The sequence below is a fragment of the Protopterus annectens genome, chromosome 8.part0 (assembly GCF_019279795.1).
Source record: "Protopterus annectens isolate FY-2018-M chromosome 8.part0, PAN1.0, whole genome shotgun sequence".
Classification (NCBI taxonomy): domain Eukaryota; kingdom Metazoa; phylum Chordata; order Ceratodontiformes; family Protopteridae; genus Protopterus; species Protopterus annectens.
Window position 1 is genome coordinate 1794624149 of NC_056741.1, and position 24782 is coordinate 1794648930.

The window sequence follows — 24782 nt, forward strand, 5'->3', positions numbered from 1 at the left end:
TGAAAAGTGGATCAAAAATATGAGGCAAAAATCTGGACTTTCTACGAAAATATGTACAGTTTAGAGGTATGGTCTTTTGTCTGCATATAAGTCTGGTAAAATCTAATGTTTTTAACTGGTTTTATTTGTAGGGTCAGTCTCCTTCAATCCGGCAGCTGATCATGCATGCAATGGCAGAGTGGTATATGCGGGGAGAGCAGTATGACCAAGCAAAGCTTTCTCGTATTTTGGATGTGGCCCAAGATTTAAAAGTAAGAATGTGACACTTGATATTTTGAATTGTTCCATTCTACTAAATGGTAAATCTACTCCAAAAGGTGTGCATTATTTTAAAACTGCCAACTCTTATAAGACTTTGAATTGCTTGGGTTTGATCGTAGTTGCAGGTTTAGTGAATTATACTTGGCCATAATATTATGACTTTGTGTATTAAGCTCTGGAATGGTAGATGTTAAGTAGTCCTATCTCACCTTCATTGTTTACATATGAGATTGGAGCCGATCCTCTGCTCCGACTCGGCCTATTTACAAGCTGGAAGACTTCTGCTTGGCTTGTGGCAAGATAGGTATCCCATGGTGCACCAGTACAATCCTCAGATCTCATTTGTCGCATCAACAAATTTGGTTGTGCTTCTCTTTGGCTCTGGCTAAGTGTTTGCATATTTTCACCTTTTTCAAGTTTTCTTCACAGTTTAGCATAGATTAGTTATTTGGTTCTATATAGTTAAATCGTTATTATTAGTAGTATTCAAGTAGAGTTATAAAGTTATCATCCTATATTAGCACCATTTGGTGCAATTTTTGGCCTTTGGCTGTTATTTTCTTCTTGGTATCCTGTGTACCAGGCTTATTTGGATTAAAGTAGGCGCTTTTGCGCACTAGTATCCTGTGTGTTTATACAGAATTTGGCGGTTTCCGCTTGCTATTTAGTTATTAGATTGCTGTTAACGTCGTTTTGCTAATATTGTTGACAGAAGTTCGTTCTCTTCATTTTTGCAGTTGACTTGTGCTATTGTTCACTGTTCTGTTGTGTGCTATTCTTCCCTTATAACTGTTGGGTCTGTTTAAGTTAGAAGACCCCATTCCCTCTTGTCCAGGCTAGGCCCGTTTAAGTTGGAGGACCTAGTCCTCCTCCTCCTCCTTCTCTGTGTGCATGTGTTTAAGAATGTCTAAAGAGAGTAAGGAGCATAAGCCATCCGGCTTCAAGAAATGTGTTAAGTGCTCCCAAAAGATGTTCTTAACGGATGGTCACAGTGATTGTTTACTGTTTAGGGGCCATCCCTTTGCAGGAGACCTGTTTATTCTGTCATGCCTTTAGTTGTAGGGTATTGCAGGAAAGGAAGAACAAGTTAATTCTTAAAGGTCTTCTTAAATATTCCTTCGAGGAAGACTTGTCTAGCTCCTCATAGTTCTCCAAATCAGCTAAAGGGAAGTCTAAATTTGCCAAGAGGCCCCTCCCCGGCCCCAGCTGGTGTCTCGGAGCCACCTCTTAAAGTTGTGAAAACTATCTCACTGGCTCCACAGACCTCTGAGCCAACTGAGTGGCATTGTTGCAGGGTCGATTCCAAGTTTTTCAGAGCTGACCACTGAGACTCTTGACTACTTCTCGGAGCCGATCTGTGGACCCTCTACCGGTGGACTTTAGTGAAGTCTCCTGTACCTTTGAGATCTCTATCTCCTACCATGTCATCCAGGAATTTATCGGAAGAAGATGTGGAGAAGGGTACTGGTGAGACTTTTGAAGTAGTCTGCTTTGCCTAAGTTATTGTCGGCTCCGACCTAGTCTGCTCCGGAGCCACTCAAGTCCGTTCAACCCTCTGTGTTCATTCCTCTTTGGAGCTGGAGTGCTTGGTACCACCGGTGGAACCCTCGGCTCCAGAGCCAATTGTGGCTGTTTTGGAGCAGAGTTCTGCTCGGACACTTTCTGTGCCGTCCGTAGTGTCCAGGGGTAGAAGCTCTCCTGTCGGCTTGGAACAGAGTCTTCCTCTCGGCGTGTCGGTTAGGGTGAGTTCGGACCCTGCATCTGTTTCAGAGCTGTTGGCTCTGGCACCAACGGCCATCCTCTGTCTCCTCCAAGCCAGAGAGGTTCTCATAGCAGGAGAAGGTCTGCTTTCAAGATGAGTGTGCTGTCCAGACCGTCGGCTCCTACCAGGTGTACTGGCACTCTTGCCCCATAGCACCTACTTCTGTCTCTGCTCCTACACCCTCCAGCTGCAGCAAAGATGCCCAGCCTCAGGAGCCACCAGCCGGTGGCCCCCATTCTTCCGAGACCTCCCCGGAATGTCCTTCCCAGGAGCCCCCACGGAAGAAGACTTGTAAGAGGAAGCATGTTGACTCCCAGGATGAGTCTTTAGCATGTGACACTGACCTTGAGGAGTCAGAAGGGTCCCCCAAGTCGTTCTGTCTCCTTCATTGACATCCTGGAGATCCTTAAACAGAGGTGCGATTGGTCCACTGTTAACCCTTCTGATGAGGAGTCTGTGTACCTGATTGCTTTCGGGTCTCAACCTTCTGCCTCTTGGGTGTCTCCATCTTTCGATTAATTGATGGATTTAGTTAGTCGAAAGGTGTGGGATACTCCTGATGACGTGGAGCCAGTTCCCAGGAGACCAAACAAGTTCCTTTTTTCCCCTCCAGGAAGAGACTTTTTATGTAAAGTTGTGCCTGTAGATGCTATGGTGGTGGCGGTGGCCACTAAGAAGGAGTTAGCTGAGACGTTCATCTGCTGAATGAGTCTCGAACGATGGACAGATACGGAAAGCGTATCTTCTCTTCAGCAGCATTTACCCTTAGATTGCTGAATTACCTTACTTGCTTTACTAGGCTCCAGAGAGATCTCCTTAAAGAGTTAGGAGATTCTATACAAGGTACATATACTGAGGGAGTCCCTGACAAGGTTTCTTCCCAATTGCCCACCTTGACTTCTGTCATTAATTCGTATGCAGCTGCAGGGGTGGTCCGCAAAACCAGGGAGGTTGCGATTCCTTTCAGGGCCGGCCTTACCAGCGCTCCTGATGTGGGGCCCGACTGTTCTTCTCTGGGGCCAGTCGGGGGTCGCATTTCTTTGTGTCCAGAAGCCTGGCTAAGTATCACTCGACAAGTGGGTACAGAGAATTATTACCAGAGTTTATGTAATACCTTTTTCTCTTCCACCTTTTGTCCCAAGAAGATCCCAGATGTTCCACCTAATCACAGGGATCAGACAACTGTGGAGGTCAACAAGTTGCTGTCAAAAAGAATCATCCAAACCGGCCCAGCAGACAATAGGATTCAGGACTTACTCCAGATTCTTTTTAGTGCCTAATGTACAGGGGACTGGAGGCCCATTCTGGACCTCAGCTGATTGAACGATTCAATAAAGGACAAGTTCCGGATTGTAACACTGCAGTCTATACTCCCATTGTTAGGGAAAGACAATTGGATGTGCTTAATAGATCTCCAAGATGCTTACTATCCCATAAAAATGGACAGGGCGTCAAGGAGTCATCTATGCTTCCGGCTGGGAGCCAATCACTTCCAGATGTTCTTCGTGTTCCACTGTTGCAGTCATTACATTTGAGTTATCTGCTTGCAGGTAGCCCTCAGTCAGCCTGATTAACAAAGTCTTGGGTCCTGCGTCAGTTGCTGTCCCTTCTTCCATGACGTCAGGTCGACAGGGTTATAAAACATGCAACCAATGCCATTACATCAGTCTTTTTTGCCTTGCGCTGCCCGAAGTAGAAGCGGTTCCCAAGTGCCTGTCGGCAGACTCCTGAAATTTTCGTTTTTGAGTTTCAGAACCGAAGTCAACTAAAGCTATGTTAGTAAAAGTTAATTGCATTACTTGTGGAAAGCAAATACTTCATAAAGATTTTCATTTGTACTGTATTCTTTGCATAGGCCCTGACCACGGCGTACCTTGCTCTTGGTTTTGTGCTTTATTTAATCAGCGCACTATCTGTCGTCGATATATTTTTCGCCTCTAAATATTTCGGTTCTTGATTTAATTATCCAGAAATGTCTGTTAGCTATCCGACTACCGGGATTCCGAAGAAACACAAAGATAAAGACAGACAAGCCGCCGAGGTCCAGAACTGCAGACGACGCTTCTATGCCAAGTTGCCAGTTTGCCGGGACTCGGGTGCTTTCGCAGCCCGATACCCACTACTTCTGATTTGCAGCCCTCTACTGAGACCAATTCGGAGTCCAGTATGCTGCGTGATGCATCAACTATGGAACCCGCACATGTCTCTTCCTTGGATGGGTCTCGAGCCACTGTGCAGGCACCGGCTTCTGAGGGTGTATTCAGGAATATGGACTTGCATATTAAACTGACACCTCCTTCTTTACTTGGGCCTAAATCTCTGTCTATGCCTAAAAAACCGACGCCCAGGCCACATGCTCAGGGCGCTATGCCTAAAAAACAAATAAGAATGATAAAGATCTAATAACAGTAATCAAAGGAAGCCACCACCCCCTTTCTAAGAGGCCTAGGACAGAAGCTGATTATGAATCTTCTGATCAGAATTTTTTTTTTCTGATTCTTCTGATGATCTGGATTTGCTCTTATCTACTTATGAAGATTCTGATGCAGAGGACTCCATTCCTTCTGCTTCCTCTCCTGAGGATTTTTCTTTTGGGGAAACCTTGCATACTCTAAGGGAGCATTTCCACTTGGAAAGCCAGGATTTTTCTGATTCAGAAAAGAGGCTTAGGGATTTCCTTCTCCTACCTCAGCATAAGCTGTTAGCTATTCCTCCTGTACTAGACATTGTTGATGCTTTTTCAGAATCTCGTTCGGCTCCTGATTCCCTGCATCCTGCTCCCAGAAAACCTGACAGATACTACAGGGTTTCCTGAATCCCACAAGTTCCTTTTTAAGTATCCTGTTGCAGATCCAGAGACTGTTTCACAGGGAGACAAGGGCATTAAGGCTTCTACTGCTAAAGATCCTACCCCTTCTGATAGAGACTCCAGGGCACTGGATAGATGGGATAAGAAGGTTTACACTTCTGCAACCTTGGCCATTAGGGCTTTAAACTGCCAGTTTCATATGTTAAAGTAGCAGCGATATGTTATTGGACTGCTTAAACAGAAAATAATGATTCCTGACTGTGTGGAAAATAAAGAATTACAGGATTTAATGCATTCTGCTGAACAAGTTGGAAAACATACTTTTCAGTGTGGTTCTGATTCATTAGAGGTCTCTTTTAGGTCTTTTGTTACTGGTTCTGTGCTCGCTTGGCTCAAGGAGCAATCTTTGCCTTATGTTAAAGCTAAATTGTTGGATGCTCCTTTAAATCAGGACCACTTGTTTGGCAACAAGGCTGAGGAAGTTCTTAAAAAGATGGAAGATGAAGCTAAATCTATGCAAACTGTTAGATGTTCTTCATTCCACATTGCTGCAGTCCTAACTATTGGGTAGTCCGCTGTCCAGTCGGCCCGAATACCAAAGTATATGGCTGACGTCGGTCACGGCGCATTAGACTGACGTCAATACGTCAGGGTACTAATGCGCATGACCGACGTCATATCCTCAGTCTTTTTTGCCGCATGGTCCGATGCAGAAGCAATTTTGCGAGTGCAGGTTGGCGTTCTGAAAGTTTCTGAAGTCAGAGTTTCAGACCGAATCAAAGTTGGCTAAGTACCCCGTTGGGGAATATTTTGGTTTTTTCTTGCCTCAGTATTTAACCGGATGTCAGAAAAAGTGAATAACTGTATTTCTTGTGGGAAACAGATACCTCATAGGGATTACCATACTTTGTGTATACCTTGTTTAGGGCCTGAGCACGACGTTGTTGGATGCCGCTCTTGTGCTAGATTTAACAAACGCACTATTAAGAGAAGGTTAGACTGTGCCAGGTTAGTGTTTGGGAAGCGTTGTAATTATAAAATGCCGTCGGATGCTCCGGCCGCTTCAGCCAAAAGCGCAAGGACAAAGCAGCGAAGCCTAGAGGGGAAGAACCGACAGTCCTGGACGTCGGTTCTTTAGAGGGCTCAGTGGAGCCGGAGGTTCTGCCAGGAGTTTCTTTGGAATCTCAGGGAGAAACTGTATTGTTGCAGGATGTGTCCTCTCAGGAAGTAGGCCAGGCTGAAGGGGCTTCTCAGGTGGCTGCTGTTCCTTCTATTCCTAAGGTGGTTAGGGCCTCGCCTTCTGTTGCCAAGGCTTCTTTAAGAGGCAGGCCTACTTTAGCTTCTGTGGGGGTTTCTTTTAGTGTTTCAGGGTCTTTGCCTAAGAAGCATATGCTAAAAATGGCAGAGGATTTGATTACTATTATTAGAGGTTCTATGCCCCCTCCTGATAAGAGGCCTAGGGGGGAACCTGAGTTTGAGAGTTTTGAGCAATGTTCGGAGGCTTCTGAGTCTTCTGCTGAGGACTTGCAGGAGTTTCCTCCTTATTCTGATTCTGATGTGGATGATTCTACTCCTTCAGCTTCGCCTCCTGAGGATTTTCTTTTTCAGAGACCCTGCATTCTATGAGGGAGCATTTTAAATGGGAAGGTCAAGATTTCTCTGATTCCAGGTAGAGGCTTAGAGAATTCTTGTTTTTACCCCAGCATAGGCCTTTAGCTATACCTCCTGTTCTGACTGTTGTAGAAGATGTTTTTGCGGAGGCTTCACTAAATCCTGATTCTTTGCCTCCTGCCCCAGTTAAACCGGATAGGTACTATAGGGTGCCTGAGGCCCGTAAGTATCTTTTTAAGAGTCCTAGGGCGGACCCAGAAACTGTCTCTCAGGGGCCTAAAGGTGTGAAGGCTTCTGTGGTAAAAAATCCTGTTCCTCCTGATAGAGGCAAGGGCTTTGGATAGATGGGGAAAGAAACTGTACACTTCTTCCACTTTAGCCATGAGGGCGTTGAATTGTCAGTTTCATATGTTAAAATATCAGAATTATCTCCTTTCACAATTGAAATCTAAGGTGGATGCTCTGGCTGAAGGTATTGAGTGTAAAGAGCTGAAGGATTTAGTTCATGTTTCTGAACAAGTGGGAAAGCATTCTTTGCAGTGTGGTTTTGATGCTGTGCAGGCCTCCTCGAGGGTGGCTGCCACTGGTTATGTTCTTCGTAGGCACGCCTGGTTGAGAGATCAGAACTTAGCTGAGCATGTTAAGACAAGAATTTTGGATGCTCCCTTACAGTCTGATGTGTTGTTTGGTTCGCCTGTGGAAGCAGTTTTAAAGAAAATGGAGGACAAGGCTAAGTCTATGCAAACTGTTAAGGATTTTTTGCAGGTGCAGCCTCCGAAGTTCAGTAGAAATTGGCCTACTAAGGGGTGGACTTATCCTGCTTATGATTCCCAGTCTAGGGGTAGGTCTAGACGTGGTAGGGGCAGAGCTCAAGGTTCTTTTAGGCCTAGGACAGGGAGTTCACCTGCTCAGACTTCTGGTGAGGGCAGGGGTCAGTCCTTTCGTAAGCAGACCCAATGACCTGCCTTTTCAGCTGCCAGTACATTCTCGCCTGGCGGCACCTCTAGGAGGAAGGCTGTCTCTTTTTAAAGGAAATTGGGATTTAATTACCCAAGACAAATGGGTTCTGGATATCATTCACCACGGTTACAGGTTTTATTTCCATACCTTGCCTCCTTTCAAAGGCATGCCAGACATTCCTCCTCTACAAAGAACAGAGGCTCGCAGGCAAATTTCTCTGTTGCTCCAAATAGGAGCCATTCAGTCAGTTCCTGTGCCAGAAAGGGGCCTAGGATTTTATTCTCGCCTGTTCCTAGTACCAAAGAAGGGGAACACGTGGAGACCAATTTTGGATTTATCTATCCTCAACTCTTATCTGGACATTCCAAAGTTCAAAATGTTGACGTTACAACAGCTTTTACCTCTGCTGGGCAAAGATCACTGGATGGTAACTTTAGATCTCAAGGAAGCTTACCTTCATGTGGCTATAAGACTAAGTTGCAGAAAGTGTCTGCGTTTTCGAGCTGGAAATTCTCATTATCAGTTCTCTGCATTGCCCTTTGGCTTATCTACACAGCCCAGAGTATTCACAAAGGTTCTGGCTCCAGTGATAGCTTACTTCAGGCTAAAAGGAATTCAAATCTATCCTTACTTGGACGACTGCCTGATTCTGGCTCAAGAAAAAGAAGACCTTCTACAGCATTTGGAATATGTCATAGCAGTGCTAAGATGCCTAGCGTATTCTGTGAACGAAATAAAGTCCAGTCTAGTACCCTCTCAAGACATGTGCTTTCTGGGTGCGAGACTGAATACAGCAGCCCAGATGGCCTTTTTAACCCCGGACAAGCAAAAGAATCTTTCCAGTTACTTCCATCACTTATCTCTTCAGTCCGGGCTGACTGTAAGGACAGTCCTTCAAGCCTTAGGGTTCATGGCATCTTGTATTCTGGTGCTTCCCAATGCCAAACTGCGTATGAGGAAGCTACAATGGTATCTCAAAAATCTATGGACACAGCACTGCCAGGATTTGGACACTGTCATTCAAATAATACCTTGCATTCAAAAGGAATTTTTGTCGTGGGCTCAGGAATGTCACCTAAACAAGGGACTCTCTGTGACCCGGCCAGAGGCAAGTCAGATTCTAACGACAGATGCCTCAGACATTGCTTGGGGAGCTCATCTAGATGGAAAGTGGATACAAGACAAGTGGCCTGCCAGACTACAGCATCTACATATCAACATGAAAGAGATGTTAGCAGTCCAGTTTGCATTAATGGCTTTCAAGGAGTTACTTCTTCCAGGGCAGGTGTTGATTCTAACAGACAACACAACTGTCATGTGGTACATCAACAAACAAGGGGGACACATTCTTACCCATTGTGCAGGCAAGCAATGATTTTATGGGAGACTGGCTCAGCTTGCAACTAACTCTTCAGGCAAGGTTTCTGCCGAGCACAGAACTCCTTAGCAGATGTGTTAAGCAGACAAATCATGGATCCCCACGAGTGGAAACTGGATCTTCATGTATTTCAAAAATTGACAGTGTCATGGGGAACTCCAGACATAGATCTGTTCGCTTCTCCACTAAACCACCAGCTGCCAAAGTTTTGCACGAAGGAATTTCATCACACAGCTTGGAAAGTGGATGCTCTTTCTTTCAGTTGGAAAAATCTTCATGTGTATGCTTTTCCACCTCTGCCTCTTCTTCCAAGGGTGCTTCTAAAGGTCAGACAAGACAAGCCATGGATGATTTTAATAGCTCCAGATTGGCCTCTGCAGCACTGGTACCCATTACTGAGGAGTCTGGTAAGGAAGCCTCCATGGCCTTTACCCTTGATTCCACACCTATTGTCTCAGAGGGACGGTCATCTGTTCAATGTCAAGCTTCAAACTCTTCATCTAACAGCCTGGCATATTCTGTTTTGAAAGACACCAGGTCTCAACTTCCTCAACAAGTTCTAAATGTGATTATGGAAGCCAGAAGACCTAGTACAAGGAAAGTGTACGCAGAAAAATGGAAGAGATTTTTATTTTGGACTGCAGCAAAGAATTTGGAGATTTCGGAGCCTAATTTGAGTGTGGCTCTTCAATATCTTACTGAGTTATTGGACAAAGGTTTGTCTTTCTCTTCCATTAAGATTCATGCTGCAGCAATTTCAGCTCACTGTGATTGTGACCCACCATTGTTTTCACATCCTTTGTTCAAGCAATTTCTTAGAGGGGCAAAGAATATAAGACCCCACGAGAGCTCCTACTCCTGCTTGGGATCTCAATTTTGTGTTGGAGAAACTTACTCTACAACCTTTTGAGCCTGCGGCTACTGCTGACCTGAAATACTTGTCATGGAAGGCTGCTTTTTTGTTGGCCATTACTTCTGCAAGAAGGGTTTCTGAGTTGCAGGCCCTTATGGCGGTTGAGCCTTTTTTGATTTTTCATAAGGATAGGGTATCATTACGTACTAATCCTTCCTTTATGCCTAAGGTGGTTTCTAGTGTGGCTTTAAACCAATCTATTCATTTGCCTACTTTCTATGCAGATCCCCAAAATAAAGGGGAAAAGATTTTGCACACTTTAGATGTACACAGGCAATTGCGTTATTATTTAAGCAGGACTAAGGATTTTAGACGGTCTCAGCAGTTGTTTGTTTCTTTTGCTTTGAGTTCGCAGGGCAAGCCTGTGTCAAAACAAACTATTTCTAGGTGGATTGGGTTTTGCATTGCCTTTTGTTATTCCCATCATGGCAAAGAGATTCCAGCTGGGATTAGGCCTCATTCCACTAGGGCTACTGCCACTTCAACAGCATTTCTAAGGGGGGTGGCAACTAAGGATATTTTGGAGGCAGCTACTTGGAGTTCAGTGCATACTTTCTCTAAGCATTACCACCTTCCTCTCTACTCTAAGTCTAGGGCTGGTTTTGCCACTGCTATTTTGCAAGGCATGTTATCAGCTCCTGCTTCCTTATGATTTGCCAGCCTCCCTTACCTCTGCTTTGGGATTCTACCCAATAGTTAGGACTGCAGCAATGTGGAATGAAGAACATAGTACAGTTTTGTACCTACCATAAATGTAGATGTTCGAGGATCCACATTGCTGCAGTCCAATTTACCTCCCTCCTTCCCTCTGTGTTTAGGGGTGGTTGTGTAGGTGAGATTATATTCTGGTACCTTTGTATATATTGTATATATTTTTGGTGCAGGTATGTTTGGTGTGTTTTGGTTTTGGCCTTGTCTTTTTAGGGTCTTCTGACATCTGGGGCAAGAAAAGACTGAGGATATGACGTCGGTCATGCGCATTAGTACCCTGACGTATTGACGTCAGTCTAATGCGCCGTGACCGACGTCAGCCATATACTTTGGTATTCGGGCCGACTGGACAGCGGACTACCCAAAAGTTAGGACTGCAGCAATGTGGATCCTCGAACATCTACATTTATGGTAGGTACAAAACTGTACTTTTTACAAGTTCAGCCTCCTAGATTTAGTAGGCACTGGCCCTCTAAAAATTGGTCCTTTCCAGCCCCTTCCAGGTCTTCTCAAGCCAAACCCAGACACAGCAAAAACCCCAGGTTTCACTCCCAGGGGGCACACAGAACTAAGCAGTGGGGGGCCTTCACTTCCAAATCTGGGAATAAGACCCCCCACCATGTTAAACTGTCTCAATGACTTCCTTTTAAAATTTCCAAGCACTTATCAACCGACTGTCCCTGTGGGGGGGATTGCTCTTCATGCAAAGAATTGGGAACTCATTACCCAGGACAAATGGGTTTTAATTAGTGTCCCAGTGATACAGATTTCACTTCCACACGTTGCCAACACCAAGCGGGTGGCCAGACCTACCCCGAAAATCTGTGGGCAGAGGCCCCAAAAAAGTACTTTCTCTCTTTAGCATGGGAGCTATTCAACTGGTACCCGAAGAGGAAAAGGGACAAGGTTTCTACTCGAGACTTTTCCTGGTACCAAGAAAAGACAATTTATGGCGTCCTGTCCTGGACCTGTCTACTCTAAACACCTATTTGGAGATTCCAAAATTCAAGATGCTGACTCTTCAATTACTTTCTATGCTAGGCAAAGATGCCTGGTTGGCAACACTAGATTTAAAAGAGGCATACCTGCACATCCCAATCAGGGAATCTTGCAGAGGATACCTATGCTTCAAAGCAGGCTACACACACTAATCAGTTCTCTACACTGCCCTTTGGTTTATCTACTGCGCCTTGGGTATTTACAAAGGGCCTAGCTCCAGTTACTCCATTATGCAGGCAAAGAAATATTCAAATATACACATACCTGGACGGTTGTCTAATTCAGGCAAAAAAACTAGGACATACCTTTGAATCTGGTCTTTGTACAAAGGGTTCTAACTTGTCTGGGGTACACCATAAACAAAGGGAAATCACAACTGGTACCCTATCAACAAATTATATTCCTGGGAGCAAGCTTGAATACAACTTCCCAGATGGCTTACCTCATGCCAGGAAAACAAATTAATTTGACAAACTACTTCAAACAAGTGGCCACAAAAACCCTGCTATCTGTAAGACAAATACTGCAAGCCTTTGGGGTTCATGGCCTCCTGCATTCTTCTAATTCCATATGCAAGACTGCATATGAAGAAACTACAGTGGTATCTAAAAAACTTATTGTGTCAACATTCTCAAGACCTGGAAACACTGATTACTGTCATACCTTGCCTACGCCTAGAGTTCCTTTGGTGGGCAGAGGCATGCCACCAAAACAAGGGACTACCTTTCGTACCACCCCCTGCCGCCCAAACCCTAACAGATGCATCAGACTATGCATGGGGGGCTCACCTGGCAGGGAAGTGCTTTCTGGGCAAATGGAACACAAGCCAAATGCACTTGCATATCAATCAAAAAGAAATGTTAGCTGCACAGAATGCTGTGACAACCTTCAAGGACCACATTCTTCCAGGACAACTAATGGTAAAGATGGACGACACCACTGTTGTGGTACATAAACAAGCAATGGGGTACACATTCTTACCCCCACTGCAGACTAGCCATGGCATTGTGGAACACAGCCTTGAGCTACCAAGTGCATCTACAAGCTCAATTCCTGCCAGGAAAATTAAATACACTGGCAGACGGACTAAGCAGAAACTGCATGGACCCACATGAGTGGAAACTGGAACCAAGGATTTTCAACATGTTGACAAGCAAACATGGGAGCCCAGATATAGACCTGTTTGCCTCTCCCCAGAACTACCAATTGGACAAATTTTGCACAAGGATTCCCCACAAACAAGCCTGGAAAGTGGATGCTCTGTCCTTCTGGAAAAACCTATCAGTCTATGCCTTCCCCCCTCTGCCTCTGCTCTCCAAAGTACTACTGAAAATCTTACAGGGCAAACCAAGGATGATTTTGATTGCTCCAGACTGGCCGCACCAACACTGTACCCCCTCCTGCGCAGGGTCACGGTTATCTCCATGGCACCTGCCTCAGACTCCTTCCCTGCTGTCTCAGCAGGAGAACCAGATTTTGCACCCTCAGCTTCAAACACTGAACCTTGCATTCTGGCTAATTACTTAATCTCTCCTTTGCCACCCTTCAGCAAACCTGTTATTCTTCATCTCACATTGCTGCAGTCCTTACACTTGGGTAGTCCGCTGTCCTCGGTCGGCCCGAATATCAAAGTATAAGGCTGACGTCGGTCAAGGCGCATTTGACTGACATCAGGACGTCAGGGTACAAATGCGCATGACCGACGTCATATCCTCTAAGTCTTTTTTGCCGCATGGTCCGATGCAGAAGCAGCGTTGCAAGTGCCGGTTGGCGTTCTGAAATGGTTCGATTTCGGAGTTTCAGACCGAGTCAAAGTTGGCTAAGTACCCCGTTGGGGAATATTTTAGTTTTTTCTTGCCTCAGTGGTTTACCGGATGTCAGAAAAAGTGAATAATTGTATTTCTTGTGGGAAACAGATACCGCATAGAGACTACCATACTTGGTGTATTCCTTGTTTAGGGCCTGAGCACGACGTTGTTGGGTGTCGCTCTTGTGCTAGATTCAATAAGCGCACTATTAAGAGAAGATTAGATTGTGCCAGGTTAGTCTTCGTGTAGCGGTGCAATTATAAAATGCCGTCGGATGCTCCGGCGCTTCTTCGAAGAAGCGCAAGGACAAAGCAGTTAAACCTAGGCTAGAGGAACCGTCAGTACCGGACGCCGGTTCTTTAGAGTTGTCGGTGGAGCCGGTGGTTCCACCGGAGGTTTCTTTGGGATCCCAGGGAGAGACTTTGTTATTGCAGGATGTGGCCTCTCAGGAGGCAGGCCAGGCTGATGGGGCTTCTCAGGTTACTATACTCCCCTCCCTGCCTAGGGTGGTTAGGCCCTCTCCTTCTGTTTCCAAGGCTTCTCCCAGGGCAGGCCAGGTTTAGCTTCAGTTGGTGTTACCCCTAGCTCTTCAGGAACTGTGCCCAAGAAGCATATGCTTAAAATGGCAGAAGATTTGATTACTTTGATTAGGGGTTCTATGCCCCCTCCTGATAAGAGACCTAGGGTGGAGCCTGAGCTAGGGAGTTTTGAGCAGGCTTCAGATGTTTCAGAGTCTTCGGCTGAAGACTTGCAGGAGTACTCTCCTTATTCTGATTCTGATGTGGATAATTCTACTCCTTCTGCTTCTCCTCCTGAGGATTTTTCTTTTTCAGAAACTCTTCATTCCATGAGGGAGCATTTTAAGTGGGAAGGTCAGGACTTCTCTGATTCCAGGAAAAGGCTTAGGAATTTTTGTTTTTACCCCAGCATAGGCCTTTGGCTATACCTCCTGTTTTGGATGTAGTGGAAGATGTTTTTACAGAGGCTTCTCTTAATCCTGATTCTTTGCCTCCTGCTCCTGTTAAACCGGATAGGTATTACAGGGTGCCTGAAGCTCATAAGTATCTTTTTAAGAGTCCTAGGGCAGACCCAGAAACTGTTAGCCAGGGGCCTAAAGGTGTTAAGGCTTCTGTTGTTAAGAATCCGGTTCCTGCAGACGAAGAGGCCAGGGCCTTGGATAGATGGGGAAAGAAAGTTTATACTTCTTCCACTCTTACTATGAGGGCTTTGAATTGCCAGTTTCACATGTTGAAATACCAAAACTATCTCCTTTCACAATTGAAGTCTAAAGTTGATGCTCTGGCAGAAGGTATTGATTGTAAAGAGTTGCAAGATTTAGTACATGTTTCTGAACAGGTGGGTAAGCATTCTTTGCAATGTGGTTTTGATGCTGTACAGGCCTCGTCTAGGGTGGCTGCCACTGGGTCAGTTCTTCGCAGGCACGCCTGGCTGAGGGATCAAAATTTATCTGAACATGTTAAAACAAGGATTTTAGATGCTCCTTTACAATCTGACGTGTTTTGGTCCTCCTGTTGAGGCAGTTTTAAAGAAAATGGAAGACAAGGCTAAGTCTATGCAGACTGTTAAAGATTTTTTGCAGGTCCAGCCTCCAAAGTTTAGTAGAAATTGGCCTACTAAGGGGTGGACGTATCCTTCTTATGATTCCCAGTCTAGGGGTAGATCTAGACGTGGTAGGGGCAGAGCTCAGGGCTCTTTCAGGCCTAGAACAGGGAGTTCTCCTGCACAGTCTTGGTGAGGGCAGGGGTCAGTCCTTTCGTAAACAGACCCAATGACCTACCTTTTCAGCTGCCAGAGCCTTCTCGTCTGGCAGCACCTTTGGGAGGAAGGTTGGCACTTTTCAAAGAAAATTGGAGTTTAATTACCCAAGACAAATGGGTATTGGATATCATACACCACGGTTACAGGTTTTATTTCCATACCTTGCCTCCTTTCAAAGGCATGCCAGATGTTCCTCCTCAACAAAGAATAGAGGCTCACAAGCAAGTTTCTCTGTTACTCCAAATAGGGGCCATACAGCCGGTCCCTATGCCAGAAGTGGGCCTAGGATTTTATTCTCGCCTGTTCCTAGTACCAAAGAAGGGGAACACGTGGAGACCAATTTTGGATTTATCTACCCTCAACACTTATCTGGACATTCCCAAGTTCAAAATGTTGACATTACAGCAGCTTTTACCTCTGCTGGGCAAAGATCATTTTATGGTAACTTTGGATCTCAAGGAGGCTTACCTTCATGTTCCTATCAGACTAAGTTGCAGGAAGTATCTGCGTTTTCGAGCTGGGACTTCTCACTATCAGTTCTCTGCATTGCCCTTTGGCTTATCTACTGCGCCCAGAGTGTTCACGAAAGTTCTGGCTCCAGTGATAGCTTTCTTCATGCTAAAAGGAATACAGATCTATCCTTATTTGGACGACTGCCTGATTCTGGCTCAAGGAAGGGAAGAGCTTCTTCATCATTTGGAATATGTGATAGCAGTGCTAAGATGCCTGGGGTATTCTGTGAACGAAATAAAGTCCAGTCTAGTACCCTCTCAGGACATGTGCTTTCTGGGTGTGAGACTGAATACAGCATCCCAGATGGCCTTTTTAACCCCGGACAAACAAAAGAGTCTATCCCTTTACTTCCATCAACTATCTCATCAGTCCGGGCTGACTGCAAGGACAGTCCTTCAAGCCTTAGGGTTCATGGCATCTTGTATTCTGGTGCTTCCCAATGCCAAACTGCATATGAGGAAGCTGCAATGGTATCTCAAAATGTATGGACACAGCACTGCCAGGATCTGGACACTGTCATTCAAATAATACCTTGCATTCAAAAGGAATTTTTGTGGTGGGCTCAGGAATGTCACCTAAACAAGGGACTCTCTGTGACCCGCCAGAGGAGAGTCAGATTTTAACGACAGATGCCTCAGACAAAGCTTGGGGAGCTCATCTAAATGGAAAGTGGATACAAGACAAGTGGCCTGCCAGACTACAACATCTACATATCAACCTGAAGGAGATGTTAGCAGTCCAGTTTGCATTAATAGCTTTCAAGGATTTACTTCTTCCAGGGCAGGTGTTGATTCTAACAGACAACACAACTGTCATGTGGTACATCAACAAGCAAGGGGGAACGCATTCTTATCCTCTATGCAGGCAAGCAATGATTTTGTTGGAGACTGCTTTGTTTACAGCTCAATCTTCAGGCAAGGTTTCTGCCAGGAGCACAGAACTCCTTAGCAGATGTGTTGAGCAGACCAATTATGGATCCCCACGAGTGGAAATTGGATCCTCATGTATTTCAGAAATTGACAGTGTCATGGGGAACTCCAGACATAGATCTGTTCACTTCTCCACTAAACCATCAGCTGCCAAAGTTTTGCACAAAAAGGTTTCATCCCACAGCTTGGAGAGTGGATGCTCTTTCTTTCAATTGGAGCAATCTTCATGTGTATGCCTTTCCACCACTGCCTCTCCTCCCAAAGGTACTTCTAAAGGTCAGACAGGACAAGCCAAGGATGATTTTAATAGCTCCAGATTGGCCTCGACAGTACTGGTACCCATTACTGAGAAGTCTGGTACGGAAGCCTCCATGGCCTTTGCCTTCGATTCCACACCTGTTGCCACAAAAGGACAGCCATTTGCTCAATGTCAAGCTTCACTCTCTGCACCTAACAGCCTGGCATATTCTGTTTTGAACCGTAGTGGGCCTCCACTTCCTCAGCAAGTTTTGAATGTTATTTTGGAAGCTAGAAGGCCTAGTACAAGGAAAGTGTACGCAGATAAATGGAAGAGATTTTTATTTTGGAGTGCAGCAAAAGATTTTGATATTTCTGAGCCTAATTTGAGTGTGGCTCTTCAAAATCTTACTGAGTTAACTGGACAAAGGTTTGTCTTTCTCTTCTATTAAGGTTCATGCTGCAGCAATTTCGGCTCACTATGATTGTGACCCACCATTGTTTTCTCATCCTTTGTTCAAGCAATTTCTTAGAGGGGCAAAGAATATAAGACCCCCACGAAGAGCTCCTACTCCTGCTTGGGATCTCAATTTTGTGTTGGAGAAACTCACTCTACAACCTTTTGAGCCTGCAGCTACTTCTGAGTTGAAATATTTATCATGGAAGACTGCTTTTTTGGTGGCCATTACCTCTGCAAGAAGGGTTTCTGAATTGCAGGCCCTTATGGCGGTTGAGCCTTTCTTGATTTTCCATAAGGATAGGGTATCTTTACGTACTAATCCTTCCTTTATGCCTAAGGTGGTTTCTAGTGTGGCTTTAAACCAAACTATTCATTTGCCTACTTTTTATGCAAATCCCCAAAATAAAGGGAAAAGATTTTGCACACTTTAGATGTACACAGGCAGTTGCGATATTATTTGGACAGAACTAAAGGGTTCAGGCAGTCTCAGCAGTTGTTTGTTTCTTTTGCTTTGGGTTCTCAGGGCAAGCCTGTGTCAAAACAAACTATTTCTAAGTGGATTGGGTTTTGCATTGCTTTCTGTTATTCCCATCATGGCAAGGAGATTCCAGCTGGGATTAGGCCTCATTCCACTAGGGCTACTGCCACTTGACAGCCTTTTGAGGGAGTGGCAACCAAGGATATTTTGGAGGCAGCTACTTGGAGTTCAGTGCATACTTTCTCTAGGCATTATCACCTACCACTTTACTCTAAATCCAGGGCTGGTTTTGCCACTGCTGTTTTGCAGGGCATTTTGGCAGCTCCTGCTTCATTGTAGTTTGGCCATCCTCCCTTACCTCTGCTTTGGGATTCTACCCAAGTGTAAGGACTGCAGCAATGTGAGATGAAGAACATAGTACAGTTTTGTACCTACCATAAATGTAGATGTTCAAGATCCACATTGCTGCAGTCCAATTTACTCCCTCCTTCCCTCTGTAGTTAGAGGTGGTTGTGTGGGTTGGGTTGTAAATATTGTGTATATTGTATATTTTGTACATATAATTAGTGCAAGGGTGGTTGGTTGTTTGTTTGCTGTCTTTTGGTTTTGACCTTTATGTTTAGGGTCTTCTGACATCTGGGGCAAGAAAAGACTGAGGATATGACGTCAGTCATGCGCATTTGTACCCTGACGTCCTGATGTCAGTCAAATGCGCCTTGACCGACGTCAGCCTTATACTTTGATATTCGGGCCGACCGAGGACAGCGGACTACCCAAGTGTAAGGACTGCAGCAATGTGGATCTTCGAACATCTACATTTATGGTAGGTACAAAACTGTACTTTATGGTTATCATTTTAGAGGCAAGGAGGCCTAGTACTAGAAAATCTTATGCTGAAAAATGGAAAAGATTCTGTGCCTGGAACCAGTCTCAAGGGATGAGCACAGCAGCACCCAATTTACCTCAGATTTTACAATACGTAACTGAGATGCTTCACAAGAGCCTGTCTTTTTCCTCCATTAATATCCACTGCAGCCATTTCAGCTCATTATAACAAAGAACCCCACCCCTCTTCTCTCATCCACTGCTCAAGCAGTTCCTCAGAGGGGCCAAAAATTTGACACAACCCTGGAGAGCTCCAACCTCAGCCTGGGACCTTAACTTTGTCTTGGAGAAACTTACTCTACCTCCTTTCGAGCCAGCTGCTACTGCAGACTTAAAATTTCTTTCTTGGAAAACAGCTTTCCTTTTAGCAATCACTTCAGCTAGAAGGGTATCTGAATTACAAGCCCTTATGGCAGTGGAGCCTTTCATCATGTTTCATGCGGACAGGGTGTCCCTCAGAACCAATCCATCCTTCATGCCCAAGGTGGTGTCCAGTGTGGCTCTTAATCAGTCCATTCATATGCCAGCCTTCTTTTCCAGTCCACAGAATAAAGCGGAACAGATACTGCATTCCTTAGATGTGCACAAACAGCTTAGATTCTACTTGGACAGGACGAAACCTCAAAGGAAATCTGAACAACTGCTGATGGCATTTGCACAGGGGCAGAGGGGAAGGCTATTTCAAAGCAAATCATTTCCAAATGGATAAGCCATTGCATTCATTTCTGCTATAAGCACCATGGAAAGCATATCCCCCAGGTGATCAGACCTCACTCCACCAGGGCTGCATCTACCTCTACAGCCTTTCTCAGAGGCGTCCCTACCAGTGACATTGTAGAAGCTGCTACCTGGAGTTCTGTACCTACTTTCTCCAAGCATTATTATTTGCCAATTTTCTCTAAATCCAGAGCTGGCTTTGCCACTGCAGTCTTGCAGGGCCTTATAGCTGGCCCTAATGCTATCTAAATTCCTCCTCCCAGCCATAGCTTTGGGAATCTACCCAAATGTAATGACTACAACAGTGAAACATGAAGAACATAGTACAGTTGTATTCACTTACCATAAATGTAGATGTTCGAGTGTATTCACTGTTGCAGTCCTGGTAACTCTCCCTCCAGCTCCCTAACTTCTATTGTCTATACCTCTTCTTTCTTTTACTATGCTTAAAAGCCTTTTTGGTGCATTTGCTTTTTTGTTGGAGGTATATTTCTGTGCTTTTATATTTAATTGCTTCCTATTAGGGGGCAAGAAAAACTGATGTTATGGCATTGGCTGCATGTTTTATACCCCTGACGTCATGGAATAAGGGACAGCAGCCGACGCAGGACCCAAGACTTTGTTAATCAGGCTGACTTTGGACTACCTGAAAGCAGATAACCCAAATGTAATGACTGCAACAGTGAATACACTCGAACGTCTACATTTATGGTAAGTGTACACAACTGTACTTTGTGTTCTGTCCTTTGGTCTCACCACAGCCCCCCCAAGGTGTTCACCAAATGTATGGCAGTAGTGACTGCTCACTTGAGACGTAGAGGATTCCAGGTGTTTCTATATTTAGACTGGCTCCTGACTGCCCCCACCAGGCATCTACTCCTTAAGAGCAGCGACAGTACTATTCAGCTTTGTGCCCAACTGGGAATCTCTATAAACTGGGAAAAATCTGCCTTAGTGCCCTCTCAATCTGTGAATTTTATAGGCACAGAGATGGACATAGTAAACATGGTGATTCGTCTTCCTGCTGAAAGGGCGCAAAATCTGACGTTTCAAATTCAGTTTCCCCTTCCCTTCCGAAGGGTCAAAGCCAAGATTGTTCTGCAGCTCCTTGGGTGCATGGTGTCCACCATACTATTAATGCCACTAGCCAGGTTGCACATGAGAATTATTCAGTGGCTCCTGTCATCCCAATGGTCCTTTCAGCACCTTCCATTATCCCATTGCATTCTACTGACAGAATCTTGCAAGACAGACCACCTGTGGTGGACATTACCCAATCAACTGACCACGGGCTCTTCAATTGTTCCTCCCCAACCCATTGCCATTGTGACCACGGATGCCTTACAGGGTGGGGGGGACATTATCTAGGCAGGACTTTCCAAGGCACATGGCAATACCACTAGGCCCACCTTGCATATCAGTGTTATAGAGATGAGGGCTTTGCTCATGGTGTTGCAAGCACTTCACGACCTTCTTCCTCTGGGGACTATTGCAATACAGTCAGACAACATGTCGGTAGTGTGGTATATCAACAAACAGGATGTAACCAGATCTTAGCCACTCTGTCGAGAGGCCATGTGAGTTTGGGTGATATCTTCCCAGCGTTTTCTGGTGGTGACGCACATTCCAGGGATGATCAGCGTGATTGCCGAATAGCTCAGCCGTGCGATTCTAATGCCTTACGAGTGGTTTCTGAAACAGGAAGTGGTGGAACAGATTTTTCCATGGATGGGGACAGCCTTGCTGTGACCTCTTTGCCAGTCTAATCAGTGCCAAATGCAGCAGCTACTTTTCCTCACCTGGGGTCCAGAAGTCGCACTTTTTCATGATTGGCCCCTGGGTCGCCTGTATTCTTTTCCTCCCTTCTCATTACCAAGGTGATTTAGAAAGCGAAACGGCTGGGAAGCAATTGATCCTCATTGCTCCTTACTGGCCTCATCAGGTTTGGTTCCCCTTCCTTGGGCCTCTTCTCCTGGGCGATCCTTTGATTCTGGACCCAGTTCCAGACCTGTTGACTCGCATGTCAGGTTCGCTTCACACCCTCAATTTGGCAGCGTCTCTGCTCCAGTTCCATTCCTAGTCGGGCTTTACGACTTCTCGCCTTACATGACTCATATCCTTGCGTCTTCTCATAAACTTTCAACTAGGCAACTTTGTTCCAGTAAATGGAAAAGATTTTCTCTTTGGGTGGAGAAAATTGATGTTGACCCCTTCACTACCTCCATTCCCGTGGTTTTGGAATTTCTCTCTGAACTATTTCACCAAGGATCTGTGGCTGCCACTATCGGAGTCCTGTTGGCAGCGATTTTAAATTTCCAATTGGGGTTTCCAGATTGTAACTTGATGTCTCGTAAGTTATGCAAAACCTTCCTCAAAACTGCCACCTTGCTCAGACCTCCGGTTCAGGAGCCTGTGTCCTCATGGGATTTAATCTGTGTTATCAAAATTAACATCTCCACCCTTTGAGCCTTCTCATTCATGCTCTTTGAAGTTCTTGTCTTGGAAGACATTGTTTTTGGTGGCTATCACGTCTTCCAGATGGGTGTCATTGCAAGCCTTATCTGATTTTTCATAAAGACAGGGTGTCCCTTCGTACTAACCCTTCCTTTGTTCTCAAGGTCTGTTCCCATACCACCTTGAATCAGTCCATAGAACTTCCGGTTTTCTTTCCGACTCACCCCAATGCAGCTGAGTACAGGTTTTACCAACTGGGTGTCCATAGACAATTATGTTTTTATTTGTACCGGACTAAAGACATTAGAAATTCGGATCAGTTGTTCATTTCCTTCTCTGAATCCAGGTTGGACTTACCAGTTTCCAAAGTGACGCTGTCTAACTGGATCTCTAGCTGTATAGCTTATGTTTACAGTTCTGGGGGCAAACCTTTACCCTTTGATATCAAGGCTCATTCTACCAGATCTCAATCTACTTCTGCAGCCTTTCTAGCCAGGCTTCCACTTGACAATATTTGTGCAGCTGCTACGTGGGCTACCCCTCACATTTTTATTACTCATTACAAATTGGATTTAATCTCCAGGGGTAGAGCTTCCTTTGGTTCTACGGTACTTAGTATTTTTCCTTGAGCCACCCAAGGATAAGGTGCTAGGGATGCTGCCCCATATGTAAAGAATGAAGGTGAGATAGGACTACTTAATGTAAAGATGTAATGAACTTACCATAACGTTCCATGTTAGTCCATCTCACCCTTCATTCTTTCGAACCTGCCCCCATCCTGGAAGTACCTGGAGACAGAAAAATACTAATTTCATTATTTATGGAGACCTTTTAGTATTGGCTTTTTCTGTGGGCTGTTTATTTTTTTCTAGTCAGCAGCAAACAAGATCTGGGGATTGTACTAGTGCACCATGGTATACCTACCTAGCCATGAGCCAACCAGAAGTCTTCCAGCTTGTAAGTAGGCCGAGTTGGAGCCGAGGATCGGCTCCGATCCCATATGTAAAGAATGAAGGGTGAGATGGACTACTAACATGGAACGTTATGGTAAGTACATAACTTCTTTTTAGAGTTTATTGCTGCTTCAAGGAATGTGCCCATTAATTGCAGTAGTTCTATGTTGCCAAATAACACTTGGAGGAAGGCTAGACATGTTTACTGACTACTTACAGCAGCAGTATATCAGTAAAGTTTTTCAAGTAAAACAAGAAAAGTTGGCGTCCAAGTGTTGCATTTTAATCTCTTAAGCTTAATCTAGTCAAATGTCTGTTAATATAGAAATAGGTAAGTGTCGGTAAAATTGATCTGCTTCTCATTGTTTTCGCAACCTCAGTGTGGTTGACGGTCTCACTTCCTCTGGACTTGCGCAGCAATGAAACAAAAAAAAAGTAACTCCTACAGCTATTCATTAACCTGCAACAACTGTATTCTGGAAAACCTGTGTCAGTTTTATGATCTGATGTTATCCGTGTCATTCTTCACAGGTGGTTCTAGTATCTGACCTGGGATCCGAACCGGCCACTTCTCAGACAGATCTAGAGCTCAAGCTCCTCCCATTCCCATAATTCCTTGCAACCTTCTAACTTTGCCACCGAATCACTCTAGCTGAACCTTTCCATAAAGTCCAAGTTTGATGGTCACTGTACAGTCCATTCTACCTGTTTTACGCAAGGACGACGGGATGTGCTCAGTGGATCAAGGATGTGTACTATCATAAAAATCAAAAGGCGCTCCAGGAGACACGTGTGCTTTGGCTAGGGGTCAGTCCCTTTGGACTCAGTCCCCCTGTTTACCAAATGTATAGCTGTGGTGGCAGCTCATCTCAGACGGCAGGGTTTTCTGGTATTTCCACACTTGGATGATTGGCTTTTCACATCTCCCACGAGACATCTTTTAACACTGGTGACCAGGTATGTCCTCAGGCTTTTCCACCATCTAGGTATCATTGTAAGCCTGCCCAAGTTGAATCTAGTTCCAAGCCAAAACCTGGAAGTCATTGGACTCCTGATGGACAGAGTATCAGAGACTGCAGCACTTCCCACCCGCAGGGTCCATCAGATTCAGGATCAAGTTTCTGTTTTGAGTCTAACACCCACGTGTTCATTTGATTCTCAAAACGCTGTGCTCTATAGCAGCTGCCATTCGGTTGGTGCCACTCGCCAGGTATAGGAGTGCTCTGCAATGGACTCTAAAAGTCCAGTGGTCCATTCTGTCTCTGCCCATGTCTGACAGTAAAATTGACGGGTATGCAGGAATCATCTTATTTGGTGGCTTCAGTCTCTAGAACGTTTTCTAGGCAGGCCCTTTTGTCTTTTCCCACCCAAGGCCACAGCGACCACAGGTGTCTCCCTGTTTGGGGGGGGGGTGGTTTCTGTGCAGGATGGGTTAAGGCATGTGGTCTCCTATAGAGATCAAATTGCACATAAACGTCCTGGAGATGGGAGCGGTCCTTTTAACATTACAAGCCTTTCAGGACTGCCTCGTTCTGGGGACCATAGCAATTCAGACAGACATCATGGCTGTAGTCTGGTACATCAAGCAAGGGGGAACACTGTCTTATTCTCTGTGCAGAGAGGCCATGAGGTTGTGGGAATGGGAGAAGTCTTCCAGGCGCTGCTTGCAACTCATATACCCGGGGCTTCCAACAGGCAAGCCAACAAACTCAGCTGGTCCATCTTGAGTACTCATGAGTGATCCCTTAATGCGTCAGTGGTGAGGCAGATCTTCGACCATTAGGGTCAACCATGTTCAACCTTTTTGACTCCTCAGTCAACCAGAAATGCAGCAATTACTTTGCCCTTATTACCCCATTAGGGTAGCCCCCCCAGGGACTCTGTCTTGTTCAGGATAGGACTCTAGGTCTCCCCTATGCTTACCCTTCTGTTCCTCTAATATCCAAAGTCTTACCGAAAGGTTATCACCTGAAGAGCTCTCTCAAGCTCTCTCATTCTCATTACCTTGTCAGGCATGGTTCTTTTTCCTAAGGTGTCGTACGAAGTATCTATTTGCCTTGGATACTGGATCCCATTACTGATCTCATCTCTCATCCCTGAGGGCTTCCACTTCCCAATTTCCGGACCCTTAGTTTAACCACATGGTTTCTCCAGTTCCAGTAATC

The 24782-nt window shown here is 45.1% G+C and overlaps 1 protein-coding gene across 1 annotated transcript in view; it reads left to right on the plus strand.

Annotated features, from left to right (window-relative positions):
• Positions 1-24782, plus strand: part of CNOT1 (CCR4-NOT transcription complex subunit 1) — a 4219019-nt gene that overhangs the window by 1426300 nt on the left and 2767937 nt on the right. The window contains exon 13 of the mRNA XM_044079520.1: positions 132-251. Coding sequence (XP_043935455.1) covers positions 132-251 — 120 coding nt within the window. The remainder of the gene's footprint in view (positions 1-131; positions 252-24782) is intronic.